At 40.4% G+C, this 18,855-nt stretch overlaps 1 protein-coding gene across 1 annotated transcript in view; it reads left to right on the top strand.

The window, feature by feature from the left end:
- Window positions 1-14,992, top strand: part of LOC140209745 (dipeptidyl peptidase 8-like) — a 58,347-nt gene extending 43,355 nt beyond the window's left edge. The window contains exons 16-20 of the mRNA XM_072278161.1: window positions 1,425-1,571; window positions 7,506-7,658; window positions 12,222-12,364; window positions 13,577-13,688; window positions 14,087-14,992. Of these exons, the coding sequence (XP_072134262.1) occupies window positions 1,425-1,571; window positions 7,506-7,658; window positions 12,222-12,364; window positions 13,577-13,688; window positions 14,087-14,203 (672 nt within the window). The 3' untranslated portion in view covers window positions 14,204-14,992. The remainder of the gene's footprint in view (window positions 1-1,424; window positions 1,572-7,505; window positions 7,659-12,221; window positions 12,365-13,576; window positions 13,689-14,086) is intronic.
- Window positions 14,993-18,855: the final 3,863 nt, after the last annotated feature.

Raw genomic sequence — 18,855 nt, 5'->3', positions numbered from 1 at the left:
CACCACGAGACCCTGGAAAGAGCAGTGTACCCCCAGAAGTGGTGGGAGTTTGGAGGCCCAGTTCGCGGGAACTGACCAGAGGCTCACAGAGTGTAAAGGTACGATCGGTGGGAACCTGGGGTGTGTGTCCACCCTTGCCTGGGTGCCAGGTTCACCGCGGAAGAACGATCGTATCCAGAACGGAGGGGTCACAGTCGGTGACCACAGCGGGGATTAGAAAACATAAAAGGGTCTGCCTGAAACCAACTGCAAAGACATCAAAGGTCTGCCTGAACCAAATTGCATCCATCTCTCTTTCTCTCTCTCTCTCTCTCTCTCTCTCTCTCTCTCCCCCCGCCCCCAACAGTACGACAACAGCGATTACTGCGAACTGCACTAAACTGAACTGAACTCTGCGTCACTTAAGACTGATCATTTTACCCCTAGACTGTGATAGAGCTTGGTTGATTCCTATTACCCTATTTCTGTGTATATGTGTGTATTATCATTGCTAACCTGTTACATTGATATCTTTACGATTAGGGTACTGTATTACGTATGTCTTTAATAAAACTTTATTAGTTCCTAGTAATCCAGACTCCGACGAGCGTTCCATTTCTGCTGGTTTGGCACCCCAATTACGGGGTACGTAACACAACAGTGCAAAGCAATACCGTAATTTGATGAAGAGCAGACCATGGGCACAGTAAAAAAAAAAGTCTCGAAGTCCCGATAGCCCAACATCTCACGCAGATGGTAGAAGGGAGAAACTCTCCCTGCCATGAGCCTCCAGCGCCGCAAACTTACCAATGCAGCATCCTGGTAGCGCCCGACAGCAGCAGACTCTGAGTCCGTCCGAAAACATCGAGCCTCCAACCAGCCCTCCGACACCGAGTACCATCTCTGCCGAGCGCTTCGACCCCGGCCCTGGCCGCTGAGCAACAAGCAAAGCTGAGGATTCGGGGCCTTCCCCTCCAATTGCAGACTTTAACGTGTGTCCAGCTTCTCCCCCACCCCCAATAAAAAATATTGTCTTTTAGTAATTATTTTGCTGTATGCTATGTTCCATAATATCATCACGTTTTGGGAAGGGATGTTGACGCTTTTGCTGCCACTTGTAGGAAGGGAGGAGGGAGGGTTGGCTTCTGTGTTTCTCTCACTCGTTCTATGATGTTGCTTGTTTCCTGGATATCTGTGAAGTATACTCCATACATTCTTTGATATTAAATGAACCTTTGAAGAAGTTACTTCTGAATTTTATGTCGGATTTCTTGGTTTAATAACCTTAATGTCATATGTCTTTTTGGAAACATTCCCTCAGTATTTACGTCCTCAAAACCTTCTGTTTTTGTTTTATTATTTATTCTATGAAAAAAAACTGATTTGAACTAAGAATTGTTAAAAATGTTACCTAAGAGACAAAGCTTTCTTTTTAAATCCCACAGGTGCAGCTGGTGAACAATCGCTTTAAGGGAATTAAATACTTACTCCTAAACACACTGGCAGAGCTCGGCTATGTTGTGGTTGTCATAGATTCCAGGGGATCCTGTCACAGAGGCCTTAAGTTTGAAGGTGCCTTGAAGTACAAGATGGTAGGTAGAATGTTCTCCTCTTGACTTCAGTAAATTCAGTTTGTCCTACCGGGGTGTTGGTAGGGGCAAAAACATTAGTGGTATTTAAGAAACTCTTAGATAAGGCACATGGATGGTTTTAAAATAAATGGATGGCCATGTTGGAGGGAAGGGTTAGATTGTTTACAGAGCAGGTTTAAAAGGACAGTAAAACATCTGAAGGGCCTGTACTATGCTGTAATGTTATATGTTCTATGTATATGCAGTCCTTCTAAATCAGGTGTTCACAACCTTTTTTATGGCATGGACCCCTACCATTAACTGTGAGGTCCATGGGCCCCGGGTTGGGAATCTAAACCTAGACTATAAGAGCATGGTTCAGTCAGGTGATTTATTTATTTATTGAGATACAGTATGGAATAGGCCCTTTGAGCCACACCCTGATTCAATCTGAGCCCAATCATGGGATGGTTTACAGTGACCGATTAACCTACCAACCGGCAGTCTTTGGACGATGGGGGGAAACCGGAGTATCCGGAGGAGACCCACGCAGTCATGGTGAGAACATACATGCGCCTTGCAGGCGGCGGTGGGAATCGAACCTGGATTGCCGGTGCTGTAAAGTGTTGCACTGACCACCACGCTACCGAGCGACTGGTTTGACAAGATGTAACAACTGAATAACTGGTGACGCATTATGCATCAATTAGTGCTGCAGCCTCTCATCTCCGGAGTCCCAGATTCAATCCTCACATTGCGCATTTTCCCAATAACTGCACTGGATTCCTTCCACCTCTCCCCCCCCCCCAAAAAAAATGTGCTAGTATGTTAATTGGCTGCTACAAATGATCCTTTAATGTCACTATATGACTAATGATGTGTTGGCGTGTGGCCAAGTGGTTAAGGCGTTCGTCTCGTGATTCGAAGGTCGCTAGTTCGAGCCTTGGCTAAGGCAGTGTGTTGTGTCCTTGAGCAAGGCACTTAACCACACATTGCTCTGCGATGACACCGGTGCCAAGCTGTATGGGTCCTAATGCCCTTCCCTTGGACAACATCGGTGGCATGGAGAGGGGAGACTTGTGGCATGGGCAACTGCTGGTCTTTCATACAACTTTGCCCAGGCCTGCGCCCTGGAAACCTTCCAAGGCGCAAATCCATGGTCTCATGAGGCTAACAGATGCCTATAAAAAAAATGACTAATGATCAAAGGGGGAAATAGTGGACTTGAGACACAGGGCTGTCATAGTGCAGCAAGGAAATAAGCCAAAAGGAGTTTCTACTTGGAACCAGCATGAGCTCAGTGGGCCGAGTGGCTCCTTGGTGTCATAATGAGTACGTGCATAGTTACTGCACTCCTGTCTGCTGAGTTCCCTACCTCCTAACCTTAATGCAGTGATAGGGCAAAAAGTGTGATCACCTTTTGGCTGTGATTAATTGAAAGGAGAACTGTCGTCAAGGTTGGCTTCTGTAGCTCCGGTCAGCAAGCACATTTCATTGTGAGCACAGGTCCAGAAGCAAGGACAGGCTGTGGTCTGGATTTTGAAATCAGTGGAAAAATAAGTTGCTTACAATCGATAACACAGAAGTCTGCTTTCAAGATTTTCTGCATGTCATGGTGCAGATTTCACCTTTTAATCTGTGAGGTTTGATTGAGCATGTAACCTTGAACGTCTCTTGGCGACACAAGAGATTCTGCAGATGCTGGAAGTCCAGAACAACACAGACAAAATGCTGGAGGAACTCAGCAGGTCAGGTAGCATCCATGGACAGGGTCTCAGTCTGAAACAGCAACTCTTTATTCCTCTCCACATGTCCTGCCTGACCTGCTAATTTCCTCCAGCATTTAGTGCGTTTTTCTTGGAGACAGCAAAGCGGGAAGTAAAAAGCTGAACTTTTAAACAGTTTACAGAGTACAAAATAAAAATGAGAATATGGTCATGAGATCAATCCCCATCCAAAGTGAGGATTTGAACCTGGGGCCCTGGAGCTGTCCTTGCTTGTAGAAGTTCAGCTAAAACAAACTTTAAAGGGAAATTATTTTAAACCGATATAAAAATTGGAAATATCAGCTTGAAAAATTGACAGTTAACCCAAACAAAATTAGTTTTTAATGCTGGAGCTATTGTTATTTGGTAATTTGAATTTGGGTGGTGTCTAGCATCTCCAAGACCTGGAATAGTAATTTGGAGGATTGAGTTCAAATCCCATGATAGCAGCTAGGGATTTAAAATTCAAGTAATTAAATCTAGAATTAAAAGATATGTGGATTAAGAATAGTAACCATGAAACTATTGGATTTGAGGAGTTCTGGTATGTCACCAAAGATGAGCAAATTTCTACAGATGTACTGTGGAGAACATTCTAACTAGTTGCATAACCGTCTGTTATGGACAGGGTCAGAAAAAGCCTGCTGAAGCTTGTAAACTCAGCCAGCTCCATCATAGGCTCTAGCCTTCCAGCTATTGAGGACGTCTTCTAAAGGTGGTGCCTCAAGAAGGCATCCATCACTAAGGATCCTCGCCATCCAGGTCATGCCCTCTGCTCATTGTTACCATCAGGAAGGAGGGACAGTTGCCTGAAAGTACACACTCAGTGTTTTAGGAACAGCTTCCCCTCCACCATCAGATTTTTGAACTCACCATCAACATTACCTCACTTTTTGCATTACAATATCTTTTTTCTTATTGTAACTTAAAGTAATTTTTATGTACTGCTGCCACAAAACAACAAATTTCACAACATATGTCAGTGATATTAAACCTGATTCTGACCTTGATTCTGGAATACTTTAAAACTCCATTTAGTTCACTAATGCCCTTCACATTGGAAGACCTGCTGCCTACATTGGAACAATCCTGCATGGCTCCAACCTCTCCTAGTAATTGCCTCCATCTTGCAAGCAGTCCAGTTTAGTGAGTAATAAGGATGGACAATAAATGTTGAATGAAAATCAAACTGCAGATGCTGGGACTCTGAAATAAAAACAGAAAATTCTGGAAATAGCTGGTCAGGCAGCTTCTGTGGATAGAGAAATAATATTAACATTTCTGGCCACAAGTTCATTGGAACTTGGCAAGTGAGAAATCAGGTTTTAGATTGCAGAAAAGGTAGGTAGTGGTGAGCAGGATACAGTCAATATCTCTACAAGGGTGAGGCTAGGGGGGATAATTGTAGAGTTAATGGGAGCATTCGGAGAAAATGAACTGTATTTTTCAGATTAGAGCTATTAGAGACTGAGAATACAGAGTAATCTGAAAAGATGCAGAAAGCAGAGCTGTGCAGCAGTTCTGATTGTGCTCAGCTAAAATTGTGCCAATAGTGCAGATGGCTGTCTCATTACAGAAATGGGCAATTATGATACTGTGAGAGGGAGTTACCCAAAATGGTAGAATTCAGTTGTCAGTCTAGAAGTTTGCAAAATGTCCAGGCAGAAGATGAAGTGTTCCTGAAGGTTAATGACACGGAAGGTAACAGACAGATGGGTTTGAGTGGGATGGAGAATTACGGAGTCAGACAGTGTGGAGCTCCAAGTTCCTCCTAGTGCAGCTGCTCTGTAAAGCGATCTTTTAATCTTTGTTTTATTTTTATGGTGTCGAATAGACCACATTGTGAAAACTGAATGCAGTGCAATAGATTGAAAGAAGAGCAAGTGAATCACTACATCACCTTGAGTACTTATATCACCTTAAACACCTTATATTTTGTCTGGGTAGCCTCCAACCTGATGGCATGAACATCGATGTCTTGAATTTCCAGTAATGCCCCCCACCTCCTTCACCATTTCCCATCCCCTTTTCCCTCTCTCACCTTATCTCCTTGCCTGCCCATCACCTCCCTCTGGTGCTCCTCTCCCTTTTCTTTCTTCAATGGTCTTCTGGCTGCTTCTATTAGATTTCCCCTTGTCTCTTTCACCAATCAATTTCCCAGCTCTTTAATTCATCCCTCCCCCTCTCGGTTTTACCTTGTGTTTCTCTCTCCCCTCCCCCTCCCCCTCCCAACTTTTAAATAAACTCCTCATCTTTTCTCCAGTCCTGCCAAAGGGTTTCAGCCGGAAATGTGGACTGTACTCTTTTCCTTAGATGCTGCCTGGCCTGCTGTGTTCCCCCAGCATTTTGTGTGTGTACCTTAAATACTGTTTGGGTTCCTAGATGATGGGAAGGGAAGAGGCGAAAGAGTGGATGCTGTACTGTTGCAATTACATGAGAAGGTATTTTAGAGTGCTTTATGGGGATGGTAGAGTAGTCCAGATGGTGATCCTCTTGTAGTGCTGAATGGTTAGAATGTGTCTTGTGGTAGAATTTTGTTGCAGCTGGCAGAGATTGCACAGAGTCATCCGTGCAATACAGAGGCTAGTGGCATGAAGTTGAGGACCAGGGGAGTTCTGTCCTTGCTTTGTCCAAGAGGAGCAGAGGTGAGAGAAGAAACTTGGGAAATGCACTCAGTGGCCACTTTATTCGGTATCTCCTGAATCTAATAATGTGGCTACTGAGTGTATGTTTGTGGTTTTGTGCTGCTGTAGCCCATTCTCTTCAAAGTCTGATGTGTTGTGTGTTCAGAGATGCTCTTCTGCACACCACTGTTGTAACGTGTAGTTATTTGAGTTACTGTTGCTTTCCTGTCAGTTTGAACCAGTCTAGCCCTTCTCCACCGACTTCTCTCATTAACAAGGCATTTTCACCCACAGAGCTACTGCTCACTGGATGTTTCTTTGTTATTCCTACCATTCTCTGTAAACTCTAGAGAAAGTTGTGCGTGAAAATCCCAAGAGATCAGTTTTTGAGATACTCAGATATCCCATCTGGCACCAGCAATCACTCTGCAGTGAAAGTCACTTGGATCACGTTTCTTCCCCATTCTGATGTTTGGTCTGAACAACAACTGAACCCCTTGACCATGTCTGCATGCTTTTATGCAGAGTTGCTGACAGGTGATTGGCTGATTAGATATTTGCATTGGAGCAGGTGTACCTGACAAAGTGGTCACTGATGTAGATGAGATGCAGTCATTGGCTGTGTTAACTATTGTAGAGGAGAAGCTGTGATCCAGGAAGGCATTTCAGAGCTGTATGTGTGGAAAGAATTGGCATAAGAGCAAAAATGACAGAGATGGTGGAATTTAGAGAATGGACTGGAATTCTTTTCAGGAAAAAATGTGGGAGGAAGTTTTCTTGGAAGGAACTTTGGACTATAAATGTTTGTCTTGCCAGCAATATTCACACTCTGAATAAGTGCCATTAAAATGTTATTTACATCTCTTGCAACAAAGCCTAGCATATTTTGGCTCTATTACAGAAGGAATAATTCATGAATCACTTAATGACTTGTTGGTTCACTTATTTCTACAGATCATGCTGGAGAGGGCTGACAAATATGCTTTGGAAGAGCAGCAAATCACTTGGGGGACTCTACTTTTAAAATTCTTGGCCTCAAAAGCAGTATGGGCAGTGGGGTGGCGAGGCGATCAATACATCTGTATTAATTTTAAGTGCAAATGAAATTGTATTTGAAATTCTTCATTTTGCGGTAGCCCAGAACTTACAAATTGATAATTTTTTTTTATAAATTACACATTAGTGGGTGCAGTTAATTTATCTGTCTCGTATCCAGAGATTATTGATCTGGAGACTATAATTTGAGTTTACATTCAATTAAATAAATAAATCTGGTACTTGCATTGAAAACTATAAAAATCAGTGATGGTGATAATGAAATCATTGGGATCATTGGTTCACAAAAGACCTCCAGAAAATGAAATTTATCCTATATACCTGATTAAAAATGGTTTACTCTTAACTACCTCTTCAATTCAGGGACAAGTAGGAATGGTCAATAATTGCTGGCCTTCCTAATGATGTCGTCCCATGAGGGAATAAAAATTGTGCTTTGTGCATATGGAGATCATTAATGTTGAATTTGTATTGGGTTTAATGTTCTAATGTGTACATTTCTTCTGCAGGGGCAAGTAGAAATTGATGACCAAGTGGAAGGACTACACTATCTGGCTGCTCAGTACAGATTTATTGACCTGGAACGGGTGGCAATTCATGGTTGGTCGTATGGAGGTTACCTGTCCCTCATGGGTCTAGTGAGGAGACCTGACATATTTAAGGTGCTATCTCAATATTCACCTGCACAGCTCTATCATTAGTTTGGCTTTGGGAAACTTGACAAAGCCATGGTGGTGGTGGGGGGGATGGATGGATGTCAAATTCCAGTGAGGACTGAGGTCGAAGTGTGACTAAAATACAAGAAATGCCTATTTGTCCATTTTGACTTTGTGTAGACTCAGTGGTGTTCTTGTTGCTGTTAACTCTGAGTTAAACATGTACACTTTATTCTAGTGGTTCTTAATAACCAAAGAGTCATAAAGTACTACAGGCTCTTCAGCCCATCTAGTCCATACCAGCTTGTTTTTTTTTTGCCTAATCCGATCTACCTTCACCAGACCATGCCCCCCCGCCATGCCTCTCTCATCCATGTACTTATCCATACTTCCCATGAATGTTACAATTGCACCCACATCTACCACTTCCACTGGTAGTTCGGTCCACATTTGCTCTCCCCTCCAAGTCGTTACCCCTCAGATTCCCTTTAAGTATTACATTTTTCGCCCTAAACCTATGATGTCTAGTTTTAATCTCACACAACCTGAGGGGAGAAAAGACCGACTGCACCCACCCTATAATCTTATACACCTCTATATAACTACCCTCAATCGACTGAGGAATAATGTCTTAAATACCCTTATTAAATATAAGAAAGTTATTGCCTTCAAAATGCATTAGCTAGTGCTAATGTGATCCTGGTCCCAATATATCGATGCAGTTACAAAGAAGGCATGACAGTGGCTATATTTCATGAGGAGCTTGAGGAGATTTGGTATGTCAGCAAAGACACTAAAAAAATTCTTTTTTTTTTAAATTTTATTTTTATTTGGATAAGGAATTCACAAATATCATGTACTTTTTTCACACATACAACCTTTTCCATTTTTTTATATGTATAAAACTATAATTATTTATACATTCTTAAGTACACATTGAGATGATATAAAAGGAAATTAGACACTTAAATAGATAATTATGTACTGTGGTAATTCTAATCTATTAGGCTAAGTAATGGTATTAGTTGTTAAGAAAAATGGTAATAATAGTTTCCATATAACTCTTCTAGACCATTTCCACTGGTCCAAAATGTTGTATATAAGCCTATGTAACAACCATTGTAGGTGTTTATATCCTAATTTGTTCATGCTTGCTCCTGCCTGCAGACATAATTATCCAATCCCTATGTACTTATTTACTTAATTTTTTCATTTTTTATTCCTTTCCCAAATCTTTCCCTTTACTTGTGTTAGTTCTCTATTTTCCAAAAGAAAACACACAAAAAAAAAAGACATTTAGACTAGGGGTGCTTACGTTAGCAATATTACTGTGTTGATGAGAAGAGCAGTATAAATCATTAGGAGAGTCATCTAAAGTCTGCTCACATTGGGGTTATATATTCAATCCATTTATTCCAGATTTGATAAAATTTTTCTTTTTGAATTCTCAGGGAGTAAGTCAACTTTTCCATTTTGAATATTTCCAAGATAATTTCGTGCCAATCTTCTAATGTAGGTGGTATTGGATTTAGCCACTTTCTAGTGATTGATTTCTTACTTGCCGCTAAGAGGGCCTGCAGCAACTTCATATCTTCCTTCTGTTCAAGAAACAATACATGCCCCAAATAGAGCATCTCAAAGTTCAGAGGTATCTGGGACCTAAGTACCTTAACTAATGTTCTATGAATACCTTCCCAATATAGACTTAATTTAGGGCAATCCCAGAAAATATGAAAATGATTTGCCTCCTTGGAGCCGCACCTTCTCCAACACGTCACATTTGTATCTTTATATTTTTCCTGATATGGGGTCTTGAAGTATCTTATAATGTTTTTCCAACAATGTTCTCTCCAAGCCAAAGAATTAGTCGAGGACCATGAAAGCTGCAGATTTTCCCCCAAGCCTCCTCTGAAAGTACCAACCCCGCTTCTTTCTCCCACTTCTCTTTAATATACAGTGTATTTACATTTTTAGCATGGGAGACTGCATTATATAATCGAGAAACTGATTTACTGGGTATTGAACTGCAAGCCGAATTCAGAATCTTGAAAAATTCTAATTCTACTGTTGATAGGTCTGTATATCTACAACTCTGGTTAACATAGTTTCGTACTTGAAGGTACCTAAAAAAGTCATTATGTTCTAGGCCTTGTTTGTCCTGCAGGATTTGGAAACTTTGTAATACTCTTTTATCTATAAATGAGAGGTAGGTTGTAAGACCTTTCTTTATCCATAGCTCAAATCTTTTGTCTCCTCTATTGGGAAGGAATTCGGTATCATATGCACACCATCTAAAGAGTTTTAACATGTTATTAATTCCACATGAATTAACCACCTTCTGCCATACTTTTAATGTAAGATTTATCCAACTGTTTTTAAATTTTTCCAACTGGGCCATCAATCCTTTGTCAGCTATTGAGGCCTGTAGAGGAAAACTGTCAACTAATCCAAATTCTATTTCCTTCCATCTAGCCTTATATTCCCTATTACATCAATATAACAGAGGGGTTATCTGTGAGGCATAAAAATAATTTCTCAGGCAAGGAAGAACCATACCTCCTTCCTTCCTTCCCTAACTGTAAGGTGTTATATCGAATTCTAGGTTTCTTTCCTTGCCAAATGAAGCGGGAAATCCATTTGTCCCATTCCCTGAATTGATTATCATTCACCTCCACCGGTAAAGTACGGAAAAGATACAATAACCGAGGAAGAATATTCATTTTTATAGTATTTATCCTTGAATTTAAACTTAAAAAGGGGATAAGATTCCATCTATGCATATCTGCTTTTATCTCTGAGATTAATGGCCCATAATTTACCTGTGACAGTGTTGAAAGATCCTTCGGCAGGGTTATTCCTAAATATTTTAACGATTTAGCTTCCCACTTAAGATCGTATGTATCCTGCAATTTTTTGGATGGTGTATAATTTAGGGACATAACCTGCGTTTTCTTTACATTTATTTTATAACCTGATATTTTCCCAAAGTCATCCAACAGTGTAAACAATCCTATAAATGATTTTTCTGGTTCACTCAGATAGACCAAAACATCATCTGCGAATAACGCCACTTTCTGTTCAATCCCTGCCACCTTGATACCTTTTACGATTTCGCTCTGTCTTATTAGTTGGGCAAGCGGTTCAATATATAGCGCAAAAAGGAGAGGAGAAATTGGGCATCCCTGTCTAATGCCTCTCTCTAAGATGAAGGAGTCAGAGAGGTCCCCATTTATCTTAATTCGGGCTGTAGGGCTGTCATATAGAGTCTGAATTACTTTAATAAACTTTTCTTGAAAGCCGAATCTTCCTAACACTCTGTATAGGAATGCCCAACTAACCGAATCAAAAGCTTTGACACTAACAAAATTCTACAGACGTACCGTGGAGAGCATTCTTACCAGCTGTAATACTGACTGGTATCGGAGGAGGGGGCAGGGCACAGGATTGAAATACGCTGCAAAAGTTGTGAACTCATTGGCTCCATCATGGGCACTAACCTCCCCAGCATCCAGGACATCTTCAAGGCGGCATCCATCATTAAGGACCCCCATCACCCAGGACACGCCCTCTTCTCATTGCTACCTTCAGGGAGGAGGGACTGGAGCCTGAAGACACACATTCAACGATTCAGGAACAGCTTCTTCCCCTCTGCCATCCGATTTCTGAATGGACGTTGAACCCATGAACCCTACCTCATTAATGTTTTATTTCTCTCTTTTTGCACTACTTACTAAATTTAACATTTTAATATGCATATACTTACTGCAATGTACAGTTTTTGTTATTATGTATTGCGATGTACTGCTGCCACAGAACAAATTTCACGACATATGTCAGTGATATTAATTCTGATCCGGATCCTGACTCTGATATGGCCTTTAGGTATTTACAGTACTGGTGGAATCCACTTTTTCAACAGTCTCATTCTCATTAGCTCAGGTTGAGATTCAATAGGATGCTGAAATTATGAGAGTGGCTTAGTTTGGCCTGAGCCAGTGACAGTGGTCCAGAGTTTGTGACATAGACCAAGGATGATAGTTTAGAGCAGTGGTTCCCGGCCTGGGGCCCACGAGAAAAAGGTTGGGAACCCGTGGTTTTGAGGAAGAAACGGGTTACTGTGGATGTTGGAAGCTGGAGCAAAACAACAAACCGCTGGGAGATCTCAGTAGTAGCAGTTCAGGCAGAATCTGTGGAGGTAAAAGTAATGTGGCGATGTTTGGGTCGAGTTCCCCGCACCAGGGTGATAGTTTTTTGCACCTCAGAGGCTGGAGTATGTTGCGGACAGTGATAACCATATTTTAATTTGAAAACATAAAAATTGTGTTTTATGAAGTCCTGAGTATTGTATAATAGTGTATTGATGTAATCATTTGAAGAAACTTTTGTAAAAATAAAATAGTGATAGCTAACATGTTCTCAAAGTCGATGAGGTGTTAAGTGTGGCTGATTCAAACTGAATTTATATAGAGCCGTCCAATCCCTTTTTCTGTTGAAAGGTGAGTGGGTTACCAGCAGCTGTGCTTTCCTTGTGGACTTAACGTATTGCAACCTGTTTGTTTTTTTTTGCAGGTAGCCATAGCTGGAGCCCCAGTAACACTGTGGATCTTCTATGATACTGGATACACAGAACGTTACATGGGACTCCCAGATAAAAATGAGAGTGGTTATGATATCGGATCTGCAGCAATGCAAGTGGACCACTTTCCACTTGAGTAAGTTTCACCATTTGGCAATCCCTGGTGTGTTTTGTAGTTCAATGCATCCCAATCCTAGGCACCCTCGGAATTCAAAGTATATTTAACTGACAAGACCAGTCAGTGCCAGTGGCCATGCTCATCAGTGGCAGTGTTTTACCTTGGGGGTTTAGCATTCCTTCAGCAACCTAAGTGATCTTCATTTCATACATAGTATTTTGTGAAATGTAGACAACTGTCCCCTTGACATAGTTGTTTAATCAAGGTAGAAATTAGAAAAGGAATTTTAAGTCTGTTTAATATTTTCAGACAAAAACATTTTTTGACATAGTAATGCCAAATCATTGGGTATTCTTAAGTGGGGGTTGATCAGCTCTTGATTAGTCAGGGTGTCAATGGTTATGGGGAGAAGGCAGGAGAATGGGGTTGAGAGAGATAATAATTCTCACCACTGCCTGTAAGGAGTTTGTACGTTCTCCCTGTGAATGCCTGAGTTTCCTCCCACAGTCCAAAAACGTACTGGTTAGGAGGTTAATTGATCATTGTAAGTTGTCCTGTGATTAGGCTAAATCAGGGCTTGCTGGACAGTGCGGCTGGAAGGGCTTATTCTGCGCTGTATCTCAATAAAATAAAATTTTAAAAAATAAAATCAGTAAAGATGGAATGCTGGAGCAGACTCAATGGGCTGAATGGCCTAATTATGTTCCTATGTATTATGGTTTTAGAGAAGACAATGTTTGGACCTTTCCCTTCCAGAAGCTTAAAAACAAGAGTTTGCAGTTACAATTGTTAAGACTGAACATAATAAAAACAAGGTTATCCACCAGAGTGGCAATTTAGATGGAGAAAGATAATTTGAATAAGATTATTAATGTGCTATCCTATATCTAACTGGTACTTATGAAATTTTGAGCTGTGATTAGTCTTTCTGATTAATACATCTTGGAATAATATTCCAACTAGAACTTAAATTTGGCTTTCTAATAATTTTATTGTCAATAAAGAATGTGCTCAGTTCTGAAGTTGGTATTATCATAGATTCTTGTGACAGATAAATGGAGTAACATTAGAAAAAGAATTTTATGTCCATTTTAATGACAGGGATGACATGAAACTGTTTGTGGATGGTTGTTATAAATAACACCGAAGATTTCACAACTTGCCTGAGCTTAATGTGAATTGTTCCAAATAAACATTATGATCACCTTTTCTCTTCCTTCTCACCTTTAGACCAAACCGCCTACTGCTGCTGCATGGGTTTCTTGATGAAAATGTCCACTTTTCTCATACCACAGTTCTCCTTAGCTTCCTCGTTCGATCAGGGAGACCGTACGACTTGCAGGTAATCTATTAAACTACAAGTGAAATCATTACCATCTCAAATAAAATTAGGTTATGAACTTTCATCAAAAGCAGAATTTGGTCCAAAATGCACTAGGTTACGAACATGGGCATAATCCCTTTTATTATTTTAGATTTTTGAGATTTTATGAAACAATTTCTTATTTTCATTAATGATACAAGTCACCACAATAAACAACCTATCTCCGAGTTAGTGATGTATTATCAATAGAAAAATATTGGATGTAACTTCAGAGAAATGGCATGAATTCAGACGATACAAAGGAAAATCCAGTTTTCTAAATTGATTATTTGCGGGAATTTTATATGTGACTTTCAGCTAAAGATGCTAGAGCATTTTTGTATAATTTGGAAATTACTGTTGTTCAATCCTTCAAGGTGTACCCCCAAGAAAGGCACAGTATTCGGGTCCCGGAATCCGGTGAACATTATGAACTGTATCTGCTCTACTACCTTCAGGAGAACCTGGCCTCCCAAATTGCTGCCATGAAGTAGAAGATGATGTATTACTCTTGGCATCCATTTCAGCTAACAGCGGAATGCAGGAGATGTCAGAACTTAAACATTGTTTCCTTACCTCATTAGTACTGATCTCCCCTCCCTCAGCTAATTATGGTCATCTACTTTCACTTGCAGCAGTCTTACTGCTTCAGCAACAGAACAACAGCCACCATTCCATTATCTGTTGGCACCCCTCTCATCGCTGCTAACATTTCTGAATCTCGGCTGAGGCTCCTACACCTGATCACCACACTACCTTAGTGGCAATATTTGTCTCCGTTTCCCTTGCATCCCCAAAACTATAATGCCTACCCACGATCTCACTGATAGTGCCTGAAGATAACTTCTGCTCTTTGTTCTGAGAATGTAAATGGAACAAGATCCCTGAAGAGCATGTTCTGGGCATGAAGAATACTTTCTTTTGAAGAATTTGTGTATGCCAGTAAGACTTGAATAACATAGCAGTATTTCTGATGTTTTATGTTGCTCTCCTATGTCTTATGGCTCCTTGATTCACGCATCAATTTGTAACTCTCTGATCTTTAGTCAGACTCGTGAAATGGACTCATTTTCTTCCGGTTGCCAGGCCTTCAGTTTTGCTTTCCTCCGTTGCCACACTGCTATTCATTTGTAAAGTTACCGTAAAATCACCAATTGTTTCCATGGAGTTTAGAGTAAATGCAGATGATTGTAAAACCTTTTTGAGCACTTTATGTACAAGTAATGTTTTAATTAATGTCTTAAATAGTATCATTTTTTATTACTTAAAGTATCTACATCTGATCATGGTTTATTTATTCTCTTTTGGATACAAAGAGGTTCTATCTTTGCCAAGTTTGTTTAGATCTCTGGATATCTGCAGAGCTTTGCATTCTGTGAAGTGAGAGCAGGGTATATAAGTACAGGGCTGAATATTGCACAGCAAGTGCAATCCAATATCTTGTATACAAGTATAAGATCCGAATATTTCACAGCAAAGGCGGTCAAGTATCTTGTGTACAGGGGCTGGCTGAATATTTCATCACAAAAACTGTCCAGTATCCTGTGTACAGGGGCTGAATATTTCACCACAAAGACAGAAGGGTATCCTGTATACAGGGACTAAATATTTCACTGCAAAGACAGTCCAGTATCCTGTTTTTCAGGGACTGACTATTTCACTGCAGAGACGGTCTAGTATCTCATATATATAAGTGCTGGAATATGCAACAGGTCTGTCAGTTTCTCTGGAGGTAGATGCTATTAACATTTCACTTCAGTAACCTTAGAATGTATCAATCCAGTACAGCTGTTACTTCTGTTTAATTACAGGAATCTTGCACCATTTTTTTAGCTAGAGGAATTGCTCTAGATGTTGAGAGAGGTTTCCTTCCTATAGGTCCTTGTACTAACTTCTCACATGGTTTCTTACTGTTTTGGCTTGTTGGACAGCTTGTGCTGTCAGGTAAGTTTAAATACTCCCTGTATAAAACATGAAAGAGTCAAATCTTTTGAAAGGGAGAAACAAGTGTCCTACTTGTCACATTTAGATTTATTAAAATCGGTTTAGTAAGTTAACATGCAGACATATTACTACATTACACAATACAGCCTCCTACTCCCTCCGCTGTCTGTAAGGAGTTTGCATGATCTCCCCGTGACCGCGTGGGTTTCCCCCGGGTGCCCTGGTTTCCTTCCACTGTCTAAAGATGTACTGGTTGTTAGCTTAATTGGTCATTGTAAGTTGTCCCGTGGCTAGGATAGGGTTAAATCAGGGGTTGCTGGGTGGCACAGCTCAAAGGGCCGGAAGGGCCTATGTCTCAAATAAACAATAAATAAAGAAATCCACAATTGCCGTTAGTTCTGAATGTCACGAAAGTCATGACTGAGCAGATATTAGGAGTCAAATTGCAGTTGTTGTGGCTATATATTCGTGGTACATTTGTTTCAGAAACCACGTGCCACTTTCACTTGGCTGCATTCTTTCTGTTGCTGATGGTTTCGCGTTATGTCCAAACTAGTCTCCTTTAGCTTTTTCACTGGGGCTTTGATTAACTTGTTGGAACCACTTGCTTTCTCATAACTCCCTCTAAATACACTGTGTTGCCAGTAAGTTGTCATGAGCGGATACAGTGACAGTGTGAGAAGGTTCTGTTCACACTGGTCAGGTAGGAACAGCGAATTTGTACAGACAAATAAAATATTTGAGAAGCACAATCGTATGCTTAGTTGCGTAGAATTATGTTTACATTACCAATGTAGGCCTATGACTGTTTATGCTCCAGACAAGTCTCCCACTGCCCTAATTCATCTAAACCCGAAACATTTGTATTCTTTTCTTCTTCAATGTTTACCTTGTATTTTCTTAAACACCTCTGTCAATGTGTGCTCCATATTACTGTTACACGGATAAGTAGGGCATCAGTGCTGTAGTGCAATTAAATGTCAAATAGACAAGGAATAACCGAAGCAGAGCAGAAATGCAGTTTCCTTGCATACCTTATCTGTGAATCCTCTGATTTCTGTAAAGAAATACATCCGTTCCCCTTGAAAAACTAGGCAAAAGTGCATATAGAATCTACAAATCAGAGTTTGTTGTCAACAAGAAGAGGCACTGCTCGTGAATCTTCCCTGTTTAAGAGAGTCCACAGGGGCAGCTCTGTGCTTCTCATTGCCTACTACTCTGACCTAGCAGTCCATGGCCTCCAGCACAGTTACCATGAAGCCCAGTGCAAGCTCAAGGAGCAGCATTTCATCATCTGTCTGGGCATGCTGCAGCCCTCTGGACTCGATACTCAATTATACAAATTCAGGTAACTTCATTTCTTAGTCTGTGATATTGGCCCACCTTGTTCCCTAGCCTCCACATACCTGGAGTTGGAGGAGGTGCCTGAACTCACCTGCTGGGCACATCTTCCTGCTCGGCATTTTGCAACTCCTTCATCCTTTGGTTAGCACTCTTGTTCTCTAATTGCCCCCATTCAGTCATTGACCAGATAACAGCTTACTCCCAGAGCCAATCTAGTTTTATTCTATCAGAGAATCTGCCCCTACCCTACACTGCCTGCAATTTAATGAGCTTCTTTTCTCACCTTCTCAATTCTGACAGGGTTCGGAAACGTCCACTCTGTTTCCCTTCCACAGCCAGGTCCACTGGGTTTATCCAGCATTTTTTGGTGTTTATATTAAGTGCTCTGTCATCAAATTGTGTGAATGGTCATTAGCAGTAGCTACCAGCATAGATTCACTGCTGTTGATGAAACCTGAGAAAGAAGCGAACACTTCACTCTTCCAGAAACAGGTATCAGTGGTTGGGTGGTTTGCCAGTTTTGTCACCTTCCTCCAACGCTCATTCCTTCCCATTGGTGATTGAGAAAACATTTCGGAGCAAAGACTGACATGGATATGCATAGACTGAACTCAGTGGAATCCCTAAACCAAAGCCAGTGAAACACAAATTGTATTTTGCAAAGTTTCAGGGTAAAAATGTTCTGAATGGTCTTGATAGAAAGTAAAGGAATGTGCTTGTCTTGTGAATGGTGATGTTTACCATTGAGTTGGTATTGGAGTTGCGGGGGAGGAACTTTCATTCAGCCGATTTTGATTGAAGGATGCAGTGGTATTCTGCCTGGGGCAAGTTCTGTTTCTCCTGTTAGTGGCAGAACCATCATAATGGTATTTCCTCTTCATTGTACAAGAAATAAACCGAATTCATATGTTCCCTCAGGAACCATGCTGCATTGTTTATTATACTGATAGACAATTTGAATAAATAAAAAATGGCCTGGAAATTTGCCTCTCCAAATAAATGGTTATCTCTTTTTATTAAGAATATAAGAAACAGAACCTGAGTTAACCAAGTGGCTTTCTCTTCTACTATTCACAATAATCGGAGATAATCTTTTGCTCAGAAACACATTCCAGCATGATCCCCATCTTTGATATGCTTCATGCTGAAAGACCATTCATTCTCATTCTTCAATATACTTGGTGACTGAGCATCTACAAAGATGCAGTAAAAAAAGGTGTCTTTGCATTGCAGGCCTAAATAGCCAGCCCTGTACTGTGGTTTGTAGTACATTCAGCGTAAAAAAAAATGTATATTTTGTTTCAATTGAACAACTTTGTAAGGGTATGAGCAGCAACAGTTAATGTGATGTTACATTAGCAGTGATTTTGAGTTCATGCTTAGCAGGAATGTGATGTTTATTTTTTTATGAGATGAAGTGTGTTCAGAAGTGATGGGTGCAAAGGTCATGAATTTAGAAGTAACATCCCAGAGAACTTTTCCCTTTCTGGTGCATGTGAGAGAGTCTAACAAATTTCATCACCGTCGATCAAGAAAATTGTGATTGTGATACATAGACACTGGATTTGCCTGAATCAATATTAAATTTTAACATTGAATTTCTTTTATATGTTTTAAGTGCTATGGTATATAAATACAAGCTGGTGCTTTGTGAATGATGAAAATTCTTAAATAGTCAGCAAGGTTTACAGAGTCATAAACTATTGCATCATTTTCACAATTCCCCAAATAAAAAATAATTCTGTTCAATTTTATCTTGAGTGGAGAAGTGCACTTTTGTTTCCAATGGATTAATCTTTTGTTGTAATGTTTAAAGTGCTTCTATTAACTTGGTTAGAGCTTGTCCACAGAATGTAAT

This window comes from Mobula birostris, chromosome 14 (assembly GCF_030028105.1).
Source record: "Mobula birostris isolate sMobBir1 chromosome 14, sMobBir1.hap1, whole genome shotgun sequence".
NCBI lineage: Eukaryota > Metazoa > Chordata > Chondrichthyes > Myliobatiformes > Myliobatidae > Mobula > Mobula birostris.
This window is presented reverse-complemented; position numbering and strand designations above follow the sequence as displayed.